The sequence below is a fragment of the Brassica napus genome, chromosome C8 (genome assembly GCF_020379485.1).
Source record: "Brassica napus cultivar Da-Ae chromosome C8, Da-Ae, whole genome shotgun sequence".
NCBI classification, from domain to species: domain Eukaryota; kingdom Viridiplantae; phylum Streptophyta; class Magnoliopsida; order Brassicales; family Brassicaceae; genus Brassica; species Brassica napus.
Genome location: NC_063451.1, coordinates 48,494,319 through 48,513,868, shown reverse-complemented (window position 1 = coordinate 48,513,868; position 19,550 = coordinate 48,494,319). Strand labels below are relative to the sequence as shown.

The 19,550-nt window shown below is 40.3% G+C and overlaps 5 protein-coding genes and 1 pseudogene across 8 annotated transcripts; 5 read left to right on the top strand and 1 right to left on the bottom strand.

Moving 5' to 3' along the window:
- Positions 1–11: 11 nt before the first annotated feature.
- Positions 12–1,567, bottom strand: LOC106420144 (leucine-rich repeat extensin-like protein 3). The gene has a single exon (XM_013860985.3). The coding sequence runs from the start codon at positions 1,328–1,330 to the stop codon at positions 293–295; it is 1,038 nt and encodes a 345-aa protein (XP_013716439.1). The 5' UTR covers positions 1,331–1,567; the 3' UTR covers positions 12–292.
- A 258-nt stretch (positions 1,568–1,825) lies between these two features.
- Positions 1,826–3,158, top strand: LOC106420145 (proliferating cell nuclear antigen). The gene is given in 4 exon segments (NM_001316112.1): positions 1,826–2,188; positions 2,278–2,430; positions 2,606–2,703; positions 2,790–3,158. Coding segments are annotated over 4 exon segments (792 nt in total). The 5' UTR covers positions 1,826–1,869; the 3' UTR covers positions 3,012–3,158.
- Positions 3,159–3,326: 168 nt separating this feature from the next.
- LOC106419904 lies at positions 3,327–7,999 on the top strand (annotated as a pseudogene).
- A 157-nt stretch (positions 8,000–8,156) lies between these two features.
- On the top strand, positions 8,157–12,981 carry LOC106420182 (receptor-like protein 1). The gene is made up of 6 exons (XM_013861026.3): positions 8,157–8,962; positions 9,042–9,197; positions 9,311–9,382; positions 10,164–10,235; positions 10,455–10,523; positions 10,605–12,981. The coding sequence occupies exons 1-6, from the start codon at positions 8,383–8,385 to the stop codon at positions 12,803–12,805; spliced, it is 3,150 nt and encodes a 1,049-aa protein (XP_013716480.1). The 5' UTR covers positions 8,157–8,382; the 3' UTR covers positions 12,806–12,981.
- Positions 12,982–14,906: 1,925 nt separating this feature from the next.
- Positions 14,907–18,890, top strand: LOC106420183 (receptor-like protein 1). Of its 4 annotated transcripts, none has more exons than XM_013861029.3 (6): positions 14,907–15,393; positions 15,473–15,628; positions 15,715–15,789; positions 16,017–16,085; positions 16,181–17,569; positions 17,768–18,536. In XM_013861029.3, exons 1-6 carry the CDS (start codon positions 14,967–14,969, stop codon positions 18,367–18,369), a joined length of 2,718 nt encoding a protein of 905 aa, XP_013716483.1. In that variant the 5' UTR covers positions 14,907–14,966; the 3' UTR covers positions 18,370–18,536. The 4 variants fall into 4 exon arrangements, with proteins under 4 accessions (XP_013716483.1, XP_022563701.1, XP_013716484.1 ...); XM_022707980.2 differs by adding an exon at positions 18,697–18,890 and having other exon boundaries at positions 14,908–15,393; positions 16,181–18,376; XM_013861030.3 differs by having other exon boundaries at positions 14,908–15,393; positions 16,181–17,404.
- On the top strand, positions 18,710–19,520 carry LOC125591351 (ras-related protein RABA2b). The gene is made up of 2 exons (XM_048765449.1): positions 18,710–18,892; positions 18,974–19,520. Exons 1-2 carry the CDS (start codon positions 18,728–18,730, stop codon positions 19,451–19,453), a joined length of 645 nt encoding a protein of 214 aa, XP_048621406.1. The 5' UTR covers positions 18,710–18,727; the 3' UTR covers positions 19,454–19,520.
- The last annotated feature ends 30 nt before the right edge of the window (positions 19,521–19,550 follow it).

Genomic DNA, 19,550 nt, shown 5'->3' with positions numbered 1-19,550 from the left:
CAATAGCCTGATTCAAGAAAGAAGCTGAAATAATATAAGATACTGAAGATGTTTTTGAAACATTTACAAAGGCACAGAAAGGGTGCCAACCTTCTAAACTGTTCTTCAGACACATAAGAGAAACGGAATACATATAGATTTATAGACATATCATATCCTCAAAGGTTAATACTTTCCATCACCCATTACTTGGTGATCTATAAGCACACAACACGGAGGGTAACTACGATGATAACAAAGACTTATAACATCACACACTTATGAAACTCCAAAGCTTTTTTTAGCTCCTCTCCTAACATTCACGGCGATAGTCACGGCAGTAGCTGTTGCTCGGCCCAGCTCCAAACTCGCTCTCAGACCTCTCCGCCGCAACAGCCCTCTCTTCCTCCAAGCTCAACCCACCCATCGTCTTCTGCAACTGCCTGTGATCGTAAGGAGAGTAATCCACCGGCGCCGATGGGCCACTTGGCACTCCATAACTGGAGAATCTCGAGCTCACAGGTGGGTCTTGCGGCTTGTACTCGTTCGCCGGAAAGGCATCAACGGGAGCTGATGGAGCGTCGTTCACCGGAAAGGCATCGACGGGAGCTGATGGCGGGCCACTGGGCGGTGGAGGGTAGTTGGGAAACCGAGGAGGAAGAGGATTGTGATCAACGGGAGCAGATGGGACACGCGGCAGGCTGTAATTGGAGGCACGATCGTACATAGAACGTGGCGGAGGAGGAGGGGGAGGGTAGTAGAATCTGGAATAGTAGTGATCAGTGAATGGATAAGGTGAGAAGTCTCTGTAATCGCGCTGAGGAGACGGCGAGGTGATCGGAGCTGGAGGTGGGGAGTAATAACGGTTTCCTTCAGGGGCAGAATAGAAATTTTGAGCTTGGATCGGCTGTAAACCATTAGGGGCAGAATAGTAATTTTGAGGTGGGATCGGCCGCTCCTTGATCTCGAGCTTCAAGCGAATCTTCCCTTGGGTCCGACCCGAGGGACGGATCAGCTCGAGCGAGTTAAACGCCCCCTCGTAGTCAACTAATCGAACCAACGGAAACCTAACCGATCCGACGAGTGCCTTCGCCAGATCCGACGAGTTAGAATGAAAAATCTCGACGCTGAGGACCGATTCGTGGACGGATCTGGTGAGAGGAAGAGTGATCCGCTCGTTCCACACCGGTTTAGTCGAATCATCGGAGCGAGTGGAGAGGCGGTGATCCGAGTCGAGGTACAGAACGACGTAGGGTTTCAGGTCTCCGTTGCGCCAGTTGACGTTCTTCAAGTGCTTGGCTGAGAGGACGTTGACGATTAGTTCAAGTGGCTCAGACGAGGAAGAAGCCATTATACGCTGCGTTTTGAGGTGATACGGTGGTTTTCGCGGCGGTGTTTATCCCAAAGTTGATCGTTTATCCCAAAGTTTTGAACTTATTGTCTTTCTTCAAAACCCGCTGACCGGAAGAGAGGCTTTTAAAACTCTTTCGTAGATTTGTTTATGACGCGAAAGGGGTACTAATATCCTTGTGTCCAAACAGATGCTTATCGTTATGGGTTGGGCTTAATAAAGAGGCGCCAATCTGTAAAAGGAGGGAAATCGACTCCCGCCATGAGCCATTAGAATATTGCAAGAAAAACCCGAAACTTTCACCAATCGTGCAAAATTTATCTTTTTAATAATTACAAATCAAACCTCTTACCTTTTACAATAACAGAAACACCCTCCTACTAACGCATTGGCGGGAAGTAAATGTCAATAAATTGCAAAATCCCGCCAGAAAATAAAAAAAGCTTATAAAATCGAAACAACCCCAGCTTCTTCACTCTTCTTCCCCAAAACCCTAGAAAATCGATTCGAATTCTAAAGCTCTCTGATTAATCCGAAAAATGTTGGAGCTACGTCTAGTTCAAGGCTCTCTCTTGAAGAAGGTGCTCGAATCGATCAAGGATCTCGTCAACGACGCCAACTTCGACTGCTCCACCACCGGCTTCTCCCTCCAAGCCATGGACTCCAGCCACGTGGCGCTCGTCTCCCTCCTGCTCAGATCCGAGGGCTTCGAGCACTACCGCTGCGACCGTAACCTCTCCATGGGGATGAACCTCGGTAACATGTCGAAGATGCTCAAATGCGCCGGAAATGACGACATCATCACCATCAAAGCCGATGACGGCGGCGACACCGTCACCTTCATGTTCGAGAGTCCCAGTAAGTTTTTGCGTTTTTTTAACCTCTGCCAGTGAAAAAAAAAACGAGATGGTTTTTTTTTAACTGTGGTGTTTATTTTATTTTTACAGAGCAAGACAAGATTGCAGATTTTGAGATGAAGCTGATGGATATAGACAGTGAGCATTTGGGTATACCTGATGCTGAGTATCATTCGATCGTGAGGATGCCGTCTAATGAGTTCTCTAGGATTTGCAAAGATCTCAGTACCATCGGTGACACTGGTAACACTCTCATTTGTTTCTGTTAGTGCTCTATATATCAATTAGTCATTTAAATAATCTGACTAGACTCCTGACTATTTAATAATCTCATATAAAATGCTTAATGGTTGCTTAGGGATGTTTTTTTGAACGTTGGTCTATAGAGAGAGACTGATTAATGGTAATTGTTTTTCAGTTGTGATATCTGTGACTAAAGAAGGGGTTAAGTTCTCTACTGCTGGTGACATTGGGACAGCTAACATTGTGTTGAGACAGAACACAACTGTTGACAAGGTATGTCTCATCTATGTCTATCAATCATTTATGGCTGATTGATTGATTGGAGCAACTTGCTGAGATTTTCTTTTGTATATTGTCAGCCGGAAGATGCAATTGTGATTGAGATGAACGAGCCAGTGTCACTCTCGTTTGCGCTGAGGTACATGAACTCCTTCACAAAGGCAACTCCTTTGTCGGACACGGTGACGATCAGCTTATCGTCTGAGCTGCCAGTTGTGGTGGAGTATAAGGTAGCTGAGATGGGTTACATTCGTTACTACTTGGCTCCTAAGATTGAAGAAGATGAAGAAGACAAGGCCTAGACCCCTTTTGTATCCAGAGCTTCTTCTGTTCTTACTAAAATGTCGAAGATTCAGTCATGATGATTATGATGTTTTTCCATTTACTTTCCCTCTAGAATCAGTTGTTTTGTTTGACTTGTTATGTTCTAAAATGTTATGTTTGGTAAAGTTAGTGCTGTTTGAAATTCTTAACGACTCATCTATAAAAGGCAAACTTGGAGACAAATGTCAGAGTGTAGCAAAGGTCCCCCATAGAGGTTGATAGCTAATAGGTCATGGATATGCACTCACGGGTCTATTTTCATAGTGGGAGATAAACGCAAAAGTCAAAGATGGGTTGAGTTTGCCTTGGACTTATGTAGTCATGTTCACATCATACAACTCTATTCTAGGCAAAGTCTTCAATGAAGCTATTATTAAACTCTAGTAGCTTCTAACTAGAACACACAGAAATACTTTGAAAAATGAGAACAAACGAGAGAAGGTGGTGGGTTTTCATAACAATGACAATGATGCTTCAGTTCCAAATGAAAGGAACCGTAGGCTGTCTGGAAACAGAACGGATTGGTCTCTTGCAACTCTTTTTAAGTCATATCTCAAGAATCTACTTGATGAAGGAGAAGAGGACAGTATTCTCAAGTCATGGACTCGTAATGGTGACTGTTGCATTTGGGAGAGAGTAAAGTGTAGTGACGCTATTGGTGGCCACGTCGTCGATCTCTCACTGGGTCGACTTATACCCGTCGCGTTTGAGTCGGAAACTCGGTCTTTAAACCTGTCTTTGTTCCATAGTTTCCCTCAACTCCAAAGCCTTAACCTTTCTTGGAACTGGTTCACTGGTTTGTCTGATCACGTCCATGGTAACGTCTTAATAACCGAAATTTCATAATTTTTCATAACGTCAGTAAACCAATAATTAGAAATAACGGTTAAGGCTTAAACCGGTTTTAACGTCCTTATAACTGAAATTTCTTATTTTCCACTTGCAATCAACCATTAATTACGAAAACGGTTAAGTCTTAAACCGGTTTAACCAAATACACATTCATTGGCCCGGTGGCACGAAATAATCAACTAGTGGTTTATGCTCGAAAGAGTATGTAATGCACATAAGGAGTTCGACGTTTTGCTCGAAAGAGAATTTTAGTTTCTCTGTATTTATGTTTCCAGGTTATAAGAGCTTTGGGAGACTAGAGAAGCTCATCACCATAGATTTCTCCCACAATATGTTCGACAACAGTATTGTTCCTTTTCTAAGTGCTGCTACGTCGCTTAGGACTCTGTATCTTGAGTCTAATTATATGGAAGGTGTCTTCCCTCCTCAAGGTTATGCATTTCCTCTAAAGAAAACTTTGTATGTATAAGTAAATGGGAGATGATCTTGACGGCTTTTTGTGTTTGGTGTGTGGCAGGACTTGCAAACATGACAAGCTTGAAAGTGTTAAACTTGAAGGACAACAGTTTCAGCTTCTTGTCTGGTCAAGGTAAATAAATGTTAACAAAATTTAATTTAGTTTTGTCTTCCCAGAACGAAAGAGAACTAAAAGAGAGTTTGAGATGCAGGTTTAGCTGAGTTTAGAGAATTAGAAGCACTGGATCTTAGTTTCAATGGTGTCAACGACTCCGAGGCTAGTCACAGTGAGTGGCTAGCTAACAACTTTTTCAAATCACTTATCTCTTCTGACTTATGACGTCACTAATGGTATCATAATGTGTGTTGTTGGTGCAGGGTGTAGCATGGCGAAACTGAAAACACTAGATCTTACTTACAATCTGTTTTCAGATTTTTCACAATTAAAAGGTAGAGCGAGAGAGTGTCATTTTGATCCATTTATGTCATCTGTCTAATTATAACTTGTGTGTGTTTCCAGGTTTGGAAAATCTCCAAGAGTTAGCAGTATTGAGATTACGAGGCAATAGATTCAACCACACGCTATCTACTCATGGTAAGTAAGTGTGTAAACTGTTCTTGCAGCAAGAGACTTATAGCTTAGGGAAGGCTATCAAATATATTCTGACTTTTTCATAAGACTGTTTCTTTTTCCCACGCAGCACTGAAAGATTTGAAGAAGTTGCAAGAACTGGATCTCAGTGACAACCTGTTCACAGATATGGGTAAGATATGTATAGACATATAGAAACTTGCTCGCTCTAACGTAAACACCACAACTGTTATATAACCTGTCTAGTTGAAATATTGCATAAACGTTTGAAGGATCTTTGTAAACTCATGTCACTTATAAGAGTAGAAGTGAGGAGAGGCTTGAATTTAGATTTTTCAGGAAGTGGATCATACAATCTTTATTTACTTATGCATCCGTATGTTCTTCCAACTGCAGGTCTAGTGATTCCTACATCTTTGCAAGTATTGGATCTCAAAAGGAACCGATTATCCTTGACCCACGAAGGTGAAATATTACAATCATTTGATATCTTCTGGCCTATCTTTCATTATCTTATGGACTGCTTGATCTTTAACAGAAGAGTCACACCTTCCTAACAGAGTTTCTAAATAGATATGTTGTGAGATCATAAGATAATCAAATGAGTTCCATGTCTACTTGCTCGTTATTGTTAACTACTCTCCTTTTATTGATAGTTTGATGATTATTTGATAATTTCAGGCTATTCAGGGATATGCAGACTTATGAATCTCAGGGAGCTGGATATGAGCAGCAATGCTTTGACAGATCTACCTTATTGTCTTGGTAACTTAACCCATCTCCGAACTCTTGATCTGTCAAACAACCAATTGAACGGAAACCTCTCTTCCTTCGTGTTTGGTTTGCCATCAGAACTCGAGTACTTGTCTCTTCTCAATAATAACTTCAATGGTCCGTTCCTCCTCAACTCACTGGCCAATCAAACAAGAATCACCGTTTTCAAATTATCATCAACAGTCAGTACGATCCAAGTCCAAACCGAGAGTTCTTGGGCTGCATCGTTCCAGTTGAAGATCTTGCATCTATCCAACTGCAGTCTCGGCAGCAACATGCTCGGCTTTCTCCTGCAGCAGCATGACTTGTGTTTCGTTGATCTCTCTTATAACAATCTGACAGGAACATTCCCGGCTTGGCTTTTGAAGAACAACACACATCTCCAGACTATTTTACTAAGCGGGAACTCATTCACAAAGCTTCAACTACCTACGCTTGTTCATGGCTTGCAAGTTCTCGATATCTCGAGTAATATGATCTTTGGTTCAGTTCAAGAAGACATAGGGATTGTATTTCCAAACCTGAGATACATGAACTTTTCTTCAAATCACTTCCAAGGAACCATTCCTTCTTCCATTGGCGAGATGAAGAGTCTACAAGTCTTGGACATGTCTTCTAACGGTCTACATGGGCAGCTACCTAAACCGTTTCTAGTTGGATGCTACTCTCTGAAGGTTCTAAAGCTCTCCAACAACCAATTACAGGGGGGAATATTTCCAAACCATGCAAATCTAACCGGTTTAGTTGGGCTTTATCTTGATGGCAACAGCTTTACTGGGAGTCTTGAAATGGGTTTGTTGAAGTCAAAGAAGCTAACTCTTTTGGATATATCAGATAACATGCTTTCAGGCATGCTTCCCTTTTGGATCGGTAGAATGTCAAGCCTTGCCTACCTATACATGAGTGGAAACCAGCTAAAAGGTCCTTTCCTGTTTCAACTACAGAGCCGTTGGCTTGAGGTTATGGACATCTCACACAACAGCTTCTCTGGTCCAATACCAAAGAACGTGAATTTTCCATCTCTAAGAGAACTGAGACTACAAAACAATGAGTTCACAGGCTCAGTTCCGGGAAATATATTCAACGCTGCAGCATTAGAGGTGCTTGATTTGCGGAACAACAATTTTTCTGGAATAGTACTGAACACTGTGGACGAGGCATCTAAGCTACGTGTTCTTCTCCTACGGAACAATAGCTTTCAAACTCACATCTCTGAGAAGATATGTCAACTCAGTGAAGTTGGTCTTCTAGACTTATCTCACAACAGATTCAAAGGCGTTATACCATCATGTTTCGCTAACATGTCTTTTGGTGCTGAAGGTTATGAGCGTGTCACGTCACTCGTTGCAGTTTTTGACCTCTCATACATTACATTTTTGCGAAACTGTCAGTACGCATCACATCTTAACTTGGATGATAGTGTCAGGAATGGTTATCAAGCTAAGCCTGCAACCATAGTGGATTTTTTAACTAAAAGAAGATACGAGGCATATCAAGGTGATATTCTTCGGTATATGCATGGTTTGGATTTGTCGAGCAACGAGCTGTCAGGTTCAATTCCAGATGAGATTGGTGATCTTCAGAATATCAGATCACTGAATTTGTCGAGTAACCGCCTCAGGGGATCCATACCAGATAGCATTTCGAAGCTGAAGGGGTTAGAGAGTCTTGATGTGTCTAATAATAAGCTGAGTGGAAGCATCCCTCCTTTGATAGCTGATCTCAACAGCTTGGGATACTTTGATGTGTCGTTTAACAATTTTTCTGGTGAAATTCCTTTTAAAGGCCATCTTGTAACCTTTGATGTAACGAGTTATAGAGGTAATCCTCTTCTCTGTGGATTTCCTACTAATAGAAGTTGTAACCTGAAGAGAGTCACAGAGCCAAGTGAATCAAAGAGGGACAAAGAGGAAGAAGAAGAGGAAGTGGGTGATGGTGTGATGGATATGGTGTGGTTTTATTGGACTTGTGGTGCAGTGTACATCTCCACGTCATTGGCTTTGTTTGCGTTTCTCTGCATAGACTCACGCTGGTCCCGTGAATGGTTTTATCGTGTTGATCTCTTGGTTCATCATCTTCAACGCTTCATGGATGGATTCATCTGCAAATGATTCCGTGGGTCAGCCCAAGGTACACTGTTACCATATACACTACTCTTTGTATAAAAGCTGTCATGTTTGCTGTTATTTGTGTTGTATTATGTTTGAATATGGACAATCTGATTATCATATGATTGTCATGTATCAAAGTCCGGCCAAACTATATTAATGGTATTAGTTTTACAAATTTCTACCTCACTTGTCATGCGTGCATAGATGAATGAAAGATTTAGAATTCTCCTTAGATTGATCATTGTATTCTATATCATATATATACTGTATACATGATATATTTCCTGTCAAACAGTTCTAATAAATCAATATACTTTTCTTTTTTCAATTGCTTTTTCTTAACCTTGAAGGTAAGCTTCTCAGCACAGTTACATATGATGTGAACTCAAGTAGAAGGCTTATGGAGGTAGATTTGAAGAATTTTTTGGCTAATGGAAACAAAATTGAATCCGTCCAAGTTGGTCCAATTATAATTCTGGTTTCGAGTTGTCATGTTATGAAAAGAACCTAGAGTGGACCCTTGAACCTGTACGCTGATATTTATTTTTTATTAAGTCAACAAAAATGTGTAACATGATGGATGGTGAAAAGTCATGGGACATCATCATTTGTTTAGGACTTGTCCTTGGGTGTTATTGGGACCTATCTCTTACAAATCATCAATCTAATCTAATTTCTAATTCAGTTTGTGTACCACAGGAAAATATAATAATAATGAGAACATATGAGAGATATTGGTGGTGGGTTAAGGAGAAGAAGCAGATGGCTTTGGTGTTGTTCATGATAGTAACATTGATGCTTCAACTCCAGATGAAAGGATGTGTAGGTTGTCTGGAAACTGAACGGATGGGTCTTCTGCAACTCAAGTCGTATCTCAAGAATGGTTTTGAAGTAGAAGAAGAAGGCATGATGAAATCATGGAGTCATGATGATCCTAGCAGTGATTGCTGCCACTGGAAAAGGGTAAAGTGTAGTGACGCTACCGGTGGCCGTGTAGTCCACCTCTCGCTTCATAGACTCACACCCGCCAACAATGAGTTTAAAAACCAGTCTCTAAATCTGTCTTTCTTCCATAGCTTCCCTCGACTACAAAGTCTTGACTTTTCATTCAATGAGTTCAGGGACTTGTTTGATCCCATCAATGGTACAGTTCTTGTCACTTTTCGAGAAAACCATCCTTTTATTTTGTTAGCTTAACTCCAATTTTTTCGTTACGGTTTCAGGTCATAAGAGCTTTCAGAAACTGGAAAAGCTGAGGACCCTGGATTTCTACTACAATCGTCTCAACAACAGTGTTTTCACTTTTCTAAGTGAAGCAAGGTCGCTCAGAACTCTAAACGTTAGTCACAATTTACTGGATGGTGTCTTTCCTCCGAATGGTAATGAAGGATGTCTTTGATTCATGACTTGATTTCCTCTCAGATGCATCCCAAAAGAAGACAACTAACAAGCGAATAAATAGCTAATGATACCTTTTTTTGTGTCCATGCAGTGTCAATAATGACGAAACTGAAAACATTAGATCTTAGTTACAACGAACTCTCAGATGCATCCCAAATTAAAGGTAAGTCGAGTAGCAGGGTCTTTTACCATATAAAAATATAATCTTATGTCAAGTATCTGTACCATGATGGTACTACCATCTAATCATCATAACTCGTTTTTCCTTTTTTTTTTCTGGGATCTCCAGGTCTAGAAAATCTTGTAGAGTTAGAAGTGTAGAGAAACCACCCTTGATAGTGCTTAGCACTAGCTCAAGACCGTAATACCCGAGAACCCGAATAAAAACAAGAAACTTCCAAGTATGAAGAATAATAATACGGAAGAACTTTCAAAGAGATTTAGAGAATTAGAACACTCTTTCTTTAAGAAAACTTTCTTATACTTTACTTGTTCAACTTCTTATGTTGTTATTACAAATGAGAGAGGAGGGAGCTATTTATAGGCTCCAAAAGTACAAAATATCTTACAAACCTTATCTTAATCTCTAGAACTCTCTACCATAATATCTAGATTTTTTCTACTAATACTTATCCAAAGGAGATCTCTAGAACACTTGAGGAGGTGGTGGTGATCTTTTATGGTTTTTCTAGAGAGATTCTAGAACCTTAACTTAAATTTGAGTTTAGCCCAATAAAATTATTGGAACCCATAATTAAGCATAACCCAAAATCAAGTTTAACTTCAATAAGAAGTTTTGAGCTTGGCCGGAAATTCATTCAACCACGTTAAATCTATTCAAGGTAAGTGAGTTATTTTTTCTTGCATGAAGAGACTAACGTCTAATGGAAAAAAAAGGAATATTGGTTTCCTTCTTTGTAAGAATGATACTTGTGGTGTTGCAGTGCTGAAGGATATGCCGATGTTGCAAGAACTGGATCTAAGTGACAATAGATTCACCGACTTAGACAGGCTAGGTAAGATGGTCATATACATAAGCATAAGAATAATTAAACATCCAGACCAGTTAGTGAAAAAGAAGAGAAGTAGGTACTGATGAGGACTCTAGATATTGTTTGGTTTGCTGGAAATTTTTTTTTTGTTACTGGAGGATGCAAGAGTTTGATTTTAGATGCCTAATGGAGCATGCAGGACTTTGATGTTATATATTTTATTATCTATCCTTTCAATTGCAGGTGCAGTGCTTCCTTCATCTTTACACGTATTGAATCTTGCATATAATCAACTATCATCGACCCCAAAAGGTGAAATATTACAAACCGTTTATCTATTATCTTTCTCATCTTTACATATCCGTGTCAGTGTGATCATCCTCTAAATTTCAGGCTACTTGGAGATTTGTGCATTAATGAATCTTAGAGAGCTGGATTTAAGCTCCAATGCTTTGACAAATACTCCTTATTGTCTGGGTAACTTAAGCCGTCTTCAAACTCTTGATCTATCCGAAAACCAAATCAGTGGACAGCTGTCTTCCTTTGTATCTGGTCTACCATCAGCGCTTGAGTACTTGTCGCTTCTTGATAATGACTTCAACAGTTCCTTCTGGTTCAGTTCACTGGCCAATCACACAAGACTCGAAGTATTCATGCTGTCATCGAAACTTGGTATGATCCAAGCTCAGGCTGAGACCTCCTGGCTTCCAACGTTTCAGTTGAAGATGCTAAAGCTAAAGAACTTCAATCTTGGCAGCACGATTCCTAGCTTCCTTGTTCATCAAAATGACTTACGCTCCATTTATATTACTTATAGCCAGTTGAAAGGAGCATTTCCGGACTGGCTTGTGCAGAATAATACAAGGCTGGAGGCTATTAGACTGAACAACAATTTGTTGACAGAGCTTCGACTACCTTCTAGGCTTGTTCATGGCCTACAATTCCTTGACGTCGCGTGTAACATGATATACGATTCACTTCCAGAAGACATAGGGATTGTTTTTCCACATTTGAAGTTTATGAACTTTTCTTCAAATCATAATAATGGAACCATTCCATCTTCTATGGGTGAGATGAAAAGTCTAGAGTTCTTGGACATGTCTTCTAATCGTCTTTATGGTCAGCTACCCACAACGTTTTTACATGGTTGCCACTCGCTGATTGCTCTGAAGCTCTCCAATAACCATCTCCAGGGGGAAGTATTTCCGAGACATGCCAATCTTACTAGTTTAGATTTGTTGTTTCTTGATGGCAACAATTTTGATGGGAGTCTCGGAAAAGGTTTGTTGAACTCGAAGCGTCTAGCTGTGTTGGACATATCAGATAATAGCTTTTCCGGCGCACTTCCATATTGGATTGGTAAAATCTCATACCTATCCCATCTACTCATGAGGGGAAACAAGCTAAAAGGTCAGGTGCCTCATCAACTACAAAATCTACATCTTGATGTTTTAGACATGTCAAACAATAGCTTCTCTGGTTCCATTCCAAGGAATCTTAATGTTTCATCTCTCACAGAGGTAAGGCTACACAGCAATGAGTTTATAGGCTCAGTTCCGAGCTATTTATTCAAGGCTAAGGTATTACAGGTGCTCGATTTGCGGCACAACAGTCTTTCTGGAATGTTTCTGAATACTACTATTGGAAATACATCTAAGTTAGGAGTTCTTCTACTAGGGAATAATAGCTTTCAGACTCATATCCCTGGGAAAATATGTCAGCTAAGTAAAGTTGGTCTCTTGGACTTATCTCACAACAAATTCAAAGGCGCCATACCATCATGTTTTGGTAACATGTCTTTTGGTGCCCAAACAAACAACGCAATAATCAGTCCATATAGGTATGGAAACATATTTTCATCCTTCCAAAGCTGGCATTATCCATCAGCTCTTCACTTTCTTGATACCGAAGTAGAGCTTGGCCTTCAGCCAACACCAGGAACTACAGTTAATTTTGTATCGAAAAGCAGATATGAAACATATCAAGGTGATATTCTTCGATATATGTACGGTCTGGATTTGTCAAGCAACCAATTATCCGGTGAGATTCCAGTTGAAGTTTGGGATCTTAAAAACATCAGATCCCTGAATTTTTCGAGCAACCGCCTCATCGGCTCCATACCAGATAGCATTTCAAAGCTGGAGAATTTGGAGAGTTTGGATTTATCTAACAACAAGTTACATGGAAGCATCCCTCCTCAGCTAGCTGATCTCAACAGTTTAGGAGTCTTCAATATCTCATATAACAATTTGTCAGGTGAAATCCCTTTCAAAGGCCATCTTATGACCTTTGACGAAAAGAGTTACAGGGGCAATCCTCATCTCTGTGGACGTCCTACTAACAAAAGTTGCAACCTCGAGGGAGCCACAGAGCCAAGTGCATCAAAGCGGGCCAAAGAGGAAGAAGAAGAGGGTGATGATGTGATGGATATGGTGTGGTTTTATTGGACTTGTGGTTCAGTCTACATCACCACATCATTGGCCTTGTTTGCGTTTCTCTGCATAGACTCACGCTGGTCACGTGAATGGTTTTATCGTGTTGATCTCTTGGTTCATCATCTTCAACGCTTCAAGGATGGCTTTATCTGCAACTGAAACCATGGGTCACCCTAAGGTACACTATTACCATATATACTCCTCTTTTTATTAAAGTTGCCATGTTTGGTATTATTTGTGTTGTAATATGTTTGCATAAGGACAATCATGTATCTTAAAATACGGCCAAACAATGCCTAATGATTAGTTCAAAAGTTAGTGTTGTTTGAAAATAATCAACAAAAGGTAAACGTGAATACACATGTAGCAGAGCCCCCCCCCCCCCCCCCCCCCCCCCCCCCCCCCCCCCCATAGAGGCTGATAGCTAATAGGTGATAGATATGCAGTCACGGGCCGGTTCTCATAGTGGGAGGTAAACGTAAAAGTCAAAGATGGGTTGAGTTTGCCTTGGACTTATGTAGTCATGTTCACATCTTACAACTCTTTTCTAGGTGGTCTTCAATGAAGCTATTTAAACTCTAGCAGGAACCCAATCCTCAGTGTCTAACCATAACATATAGAAAAACTTTTTTAAGAAAATGAGAACAAACAAGAGAAGATGGTGGTGGGTTTTCATTACAATGACAATGATGCTTCAGTTCCAAATGAAAGGGACTGTAGGTTGTCTGGAAACTGAACGGGCGGGTCTGTTGCAACTCAAGTCTTATCTCAAGAATCTACTTGACGCAGGAGAAGAGGACAGTATTCTCAAGTCATGGACTCGTGATGGTGATTGTTGCATTTGGGAGAGAGTAGAGCGTAATGAAGCTCGACAGCACAGTTAGATGATGTGAACTTAAGAAGGCTTTTTTTTTTTAACGCTTGTCAATCAAAAGTATTTCTACAATTCTAGACCAAACTGGTCAGCAACTAAAACTCAAAAAAAAAAAACACCTGTAGGCATCTATAGACTATCCCATACAAATGTGGGCAAGAAGTAAATTCAAAAACCCAAAAATGCCATGAGATTGCGAGAGTGAGAGAGATAGAGTCAGACTCCCAAAGCAAGAACAACATAGATGCTTTTAAACCTCTCTCACTGTTATGAGAAACCACCTTTTCCCCGGACAGACAACCTCTCCATCACAAAGAAACCATGGCTTCATAATCCGGCAAGTTAAGACACATTGATCTTCATAAAACTTCAATGCAGCGAAGTCGGACAACATATGACACGACCATGGCTTCATAATCCGGCAAGTTAAGACACATTGATCTTCATAAAACTTCCGAATGCAGCGAAGTCGGACAACATATGACACGACAGGTAAACGCCTACACAGAAACCATCATGAAACAAGTAGCAAGGCCTAACCATCCACAACAAGACCTGAACATTGGTGAATGGCAACAAAGAACCTAAGCCGGTGCACAAGAAAAGGCCATTATGATTCCGTTGCAAAAGAACTAAGTTAGTAACGCCAATGACATAGCTCCACCCACCCCACCAAAACCATCAAGCAAAAGAGATACCAAGGGCAGACCCGCCATTGACAATATCTCAACACAGAAGGTCAAACTTACCAACTTGAAAGGAGAAACAGATTAACCGCTGCTTTGTAGGACCACCACCAAGAAAATAACCCAACTCAAAATTCAGAATCAAACGGGAGATGAGGGATCACCAGAGAATACACACAAATATATCTGGAACCATATCAGAGAGGAGAAGAAGGAGACACCACATGACACGGAAGAGGAGAGGAGGAAGAGCCTCCCCCGGCTGTGGCGGAACAATATTAATTAGTTATACAAATTCTACCTCATGATTGCATAGATTAATGAAAAATTCAGAATTCTCCTTAGATTGATCATTGTATTCTTTATCAGACAGTTCTAATAAATCAATATACTTCTCCTTTTTCAGTTGCCTTTGCTTAACCGTCCACACTGTTTTGAAGGTAACCTTGACAGCACAGTTACATGATGTTGTGACCTTAAGTAGGCTTATGGAGGTAGATACGAAGAATTTTACGCTAATGGAAAACAAAATTGAATCCGTCAAAGTTGGTCCAATTATATCTCTGGTTTTGAGTGGTCATGATATGAAAGAACCTAGAGTGGGACCTTATCTCTTACGTGATGGATGGTTAAAAAGTCATGGGACTTTTCCATTGGTCTTGGACGTGTCCTGGGGTGTTATTGGGACCTACCTCTTACAAATCTTTAATCTAATCTACTTTCTAATTCATTTTGTGTACCACAGGAAAAGATAACAATAATGAGAACATATGAGAGATATTGGTGGTGGGTTAAGGAGAAGAAGCAGATGGCTTTGGTGCTGTTCATGATAGTAACAGTGATGCTTCAACTCCAGATGAAAGGATGTGTGGGTTGTCTGGAAACTGAACGGATGGGTCTTCTGCAACTCAAATCGTATCTCAAGAATGATTTTGAAGTAGAAGAAGAAAGCATGATGAAATCATGGAGTCATGAGGATCCTAGCAGTGATTGCTGCCAATGGGAAAGGGTAAAGTGTAGTGACGCTACCGGTGGCCACGTAGTCCACCTCTCGCTTGATAGTCTCGAACGCTACTATGAGTTAAAAGACCATTCTCTAAATCTGTCTTTGCTTCATAGCTTCCCTCGACTCCAAAGTCTTAACTTTTCATTCAATTGGTTCAGTGACTTGTTTGATCCCATCAATGGTACAGTTCTTGTCTCTTTTCTAGAAAGCCATCCTTTTATTTTGTTTAGCTTAACTCCAATTTTTTGTTATGGTTTCAGGTCATAAGAGCTTTCAGAAACTGGAAAAGCTGAGGACCCTGGATTTCTTAGACAATCGTCTCAACAACAGTGTTTTCACTTTTCTAAGTGAAGCAAGGTCGCTCAGGACTCTAAACCTTAGTTACAATTTACTGGATGGTGTCTTTCCTCCTAATGGTAAACAAGGATGTCTTTGATTCATTCTCTTTCGCCAACTATCTAATCATCATAACACATTTGACTTTTTTTTTTGGGATCTCCAGGCCTAGAAAATCTTGTAGAGTTAGAAGTCTTGAGCTTGGCAGGAAATACATTCAACCACGCTAAATTTATTCAAGGTAAGTGAATGGGAAAAAAAGGAATATTTGTTTTCTTCTTTGTAAGAATGATACTTTGTTGTTTCAAGAACTGGATATAAGTGACGATAAATTCACCGACTTAGACAGTCTAGGTAGTGATAACTGATAAGGATTCTAGATACTGTTTGGTTTGCTGAATATTTTCTTTTTACTGAGAATGCAAGAGATTGACATTATCTGTTTATTATCTATCCTTACAATTGCAGGTGCACTTCTTCCTTCATCTTTACACGTATTGAATCTTGCAAGAAATCAATTATCATTGACCCCAAAAGGTGAAATATTACAAATCGTCTATCATCCTTCTCATCTTTGCATATCAGTCTCAGTGTGACCATCCTCTAACAAGTCTTATTTAGACTAATTTCAGGCTACTTGGAGATTTGCGCATTACTGAATCTTAGAGAGCTGGATTTAAGCTTCAATGCTTTGACAAATACTCCTTATTGTCTGGCTAACTTAAGCCGTCTTCGAACTCTTGAACTATCCGAAAACCAAATCAGTGGAGACCTGTCTTCCTTTGTACCTGGTCTACCATCAACGCTCGAGTACTTGTCCCTTTTTGATAATGACTTCAACGGTTCGTTCTGGTTCAGTTCACTTGTTAATCATACAAGACTCACAGTATTCAAACTGTCATCGAAAGTTGGTAAGATCCAAGCTCAGGATGAGAGCTCCTGGCTTCCACCGTTTCAGTTGAAGATGCTGAAGCTAAAGCGATTCGATCTTGGCAGCGCAATCCCTAGCTTTCTTGCTCATCAACATGACTTGCGCTTCATTCATATTAGTTATAGCCAGTTGACAGGACCTTTTCCGGGTTGGCTTGTGCAGAATAATACAAAGCTCGAGGCTATTATACTGAACAACAATTTTTTGACAGAGTTTCGACTACCTACGCTTGTCCATGGCATACAAGTTCTTGATATCTCGAGTAACAGGATATACGGTTCACTTCCAAAAGACATAGGGGTTGTTTTTCCACATCTGAAGTATATAAATTTTTCTTCAAATCATAATCATGGAACCATTCCATCTTCTATGGGCGAGATGAGAAGTCTAGAACTCTTGGACATGTCCTATAATCGTCTATATGGTCAGCTACCCAAAACGTTTTTACGTGGTTGCTACTCGCTGATGATGCTGAGGCTCTCCAATAACCAACTCCAGGGGAAAGTATTTCCGAGACATGCAAATCTTACTAGTTTAGTTTTGTTGTATCTTGATGGAAACAGTTTTGATGGGAGTCTCGGAAAAGGTTTGTTGAACTCAAAGCGTCTAGATCTGTTGGACATATCAGATAATAGGTTTTCCGGCACAATTCCATTTTGGATTGGTAAAATGTCAGACCTAACACATCTATACATGAAGGGTAATAAGCTAAAAGGTCCTTTGCCTCATCAACTTCAAAATCTACAACTTCAGGTAGTAGACATATCAAACAATAGCTTTTCTGGTTCCATTCCAGAGAATATTGCTGTTTCATGGCTCAGAGACTTAAGACTACATAGCAACCAGTTTGTGGGCTCAGTTCCGAGCTATTTATTCAAGTCTGAGGAATTACAGTTGCTCGATCTGCGGCACAACAATCTTTCTGGTATGAGTCTGGATACTATTGGAAAGACATCTAACTTACGTGTTCTTCTTCTAAGGAATAATAGCTTCCGGACTCATATCCCTGATATGATATGTCAGCTAAGTAATGTTGGTCTCTTGGACTTGTCTCACAACAAATTCAAAGGCGCCATACCCTCATGTTTTGGTAAAATGTCTTTTGGTGCCCAAACATACGACAGTATGTTCAGTCTGTATGATTACTCACTAGAATTCTCATTCTTTCAAAGTTGGAGTTATACATCAGCTCTTTACCTTGTTGATACCGTAGTACAGATTAGCCTTCAGACAACACCAAAAACTACAGTGAACTTTTTATCTAAAAGCAGATATGAAACATATGCAGGTAATATTCTTCAAGATATGTATGGTCTGGATTTGTCAAGCAACCAATTATCCGGTGAGATTCCAGTTGAAGTTTGGGATCTTAAGAACATCATATCCTTGAATTTTTCAAGCAACCGCCTCATCGGCTCCATACCAGGTAGCATTTCAAATCTGAAGAATTTGGAGAGTTTGGATTTATCCAACAATAAGCTACATGGAAACATCCCTCCTCAGCTAGCCGATCTCAACAATTTAGGAGACTTCAATGTCTCATATAACAATCTATCTGGTGAAATCCCTTTCAAAGCCCATCTTGTGACCTTTGAGGCAACAAGTTACATAGGCAATCCTCATCTATGTGGACGTCCTACCAATAAAAGTTGCAACCTCGAGGGAGCCACCGAGCCAAGTGCATCAAAGCGGGCCAAAGAGGAAGAAGAAGAGGGTGATGGTGTGATGGATATGGTGTGGTTTTATTGGACCTGTGGTTCAGTCTACATCTCCACATGGTTGGCCTTGTTTGCGTTTCTATGCATAGACTCACGTTGGTCCCGTGAATGGTTTTATCGTGTCGATCTCGTGGTTCATCATCTTCAACGCTTCAAGGATGGCTGCAACTGAGCCTAAGGTGCACTATTACCATACATTCCTCTTTATATTTATATAGAAAGAAAGATGTCATGTTAATTTGGTGTTATTTATGTTGTATTATGTTTGAATATGGACAATCTAAATAATAATTTTTAAAATTAAAATTAAAATATAAATAAAATTGGTGTTTCCGTTTTCACCTCGTGAGCACAGAGAAAATAGAAAAGAAGCGTAAAACAAAACGTTTCTATTATCGTTCCTTGTGGCTTACTCAAGAGGTCAAACATTCTAATTCTAGGGTTTCGATTTACGCCTTAGATTCCTTTGATCTCTCTCTCCCTCCTTCGACATACACAGGTTGATTCAGACGCTAGGATTTGACAATACAATGGCGAATAGATTAGACAATGAGTATGATTACTTGTTCAAGATCGTCCTAATCGGCGACTCAGGTGTTGGCAAATCCAACATTCTCTCCAGATTCACCAGAAACGAGTTCTGTCTCGAATCCAAATCCACCATCGGCGTTGAATTCGCGACCAGGACATTACAGGTGATCATTGTAACAGATTCGAACATTGCTTCTTGTTGTTTTCGTTAGCTCAGATCTGAAGATGATCATCTGTTTTAATAGGTTGAAGGCAAAACAGTGAAGGCTCAGATATGGGACACAGCAGGACAAGAGCGTTACAGAGCGATCACAAGCGCTTACTACAGAGGAGCCGTTGGAGCTCTTCTCGTCTACGACATAACCAAGAGACAAACCTTTGAGAATGTCCTGAGATGGTTACACGAGCTTAGGGACCACGCTGACTCCAACATTGTGATCATGATGGCTGGAAACAAATCGGATCTAAACCACCTGAGATCCGTTGCTGATGAGGATGGTCGGTCTCTGGCTGAGAAGGAAGGTTTGTCGTTTCTTGAGACGTCTGCTTTAGAAGCGAGTAACATAGAGAAAGCGTTTCAGACGATATTGTCTGAGATTTATCATATTATAAGCAAGAAAGCGTTGGCGGCACAAGAAGCTGCGGGGAATCTTCCGGGGCAAGGAACTGCTATTAACATATCGGAGTCATCTGTAGATAACAAAAAAGGTTGCTGTTCTAATTAGTTATTATTGACTAATCAATCATTTAAATGCACGTTTGATTTCAAGAATATATTATTTTGATCTTCAACCAGTTTTTTTTTTTGGTTTTCTTGGCTTA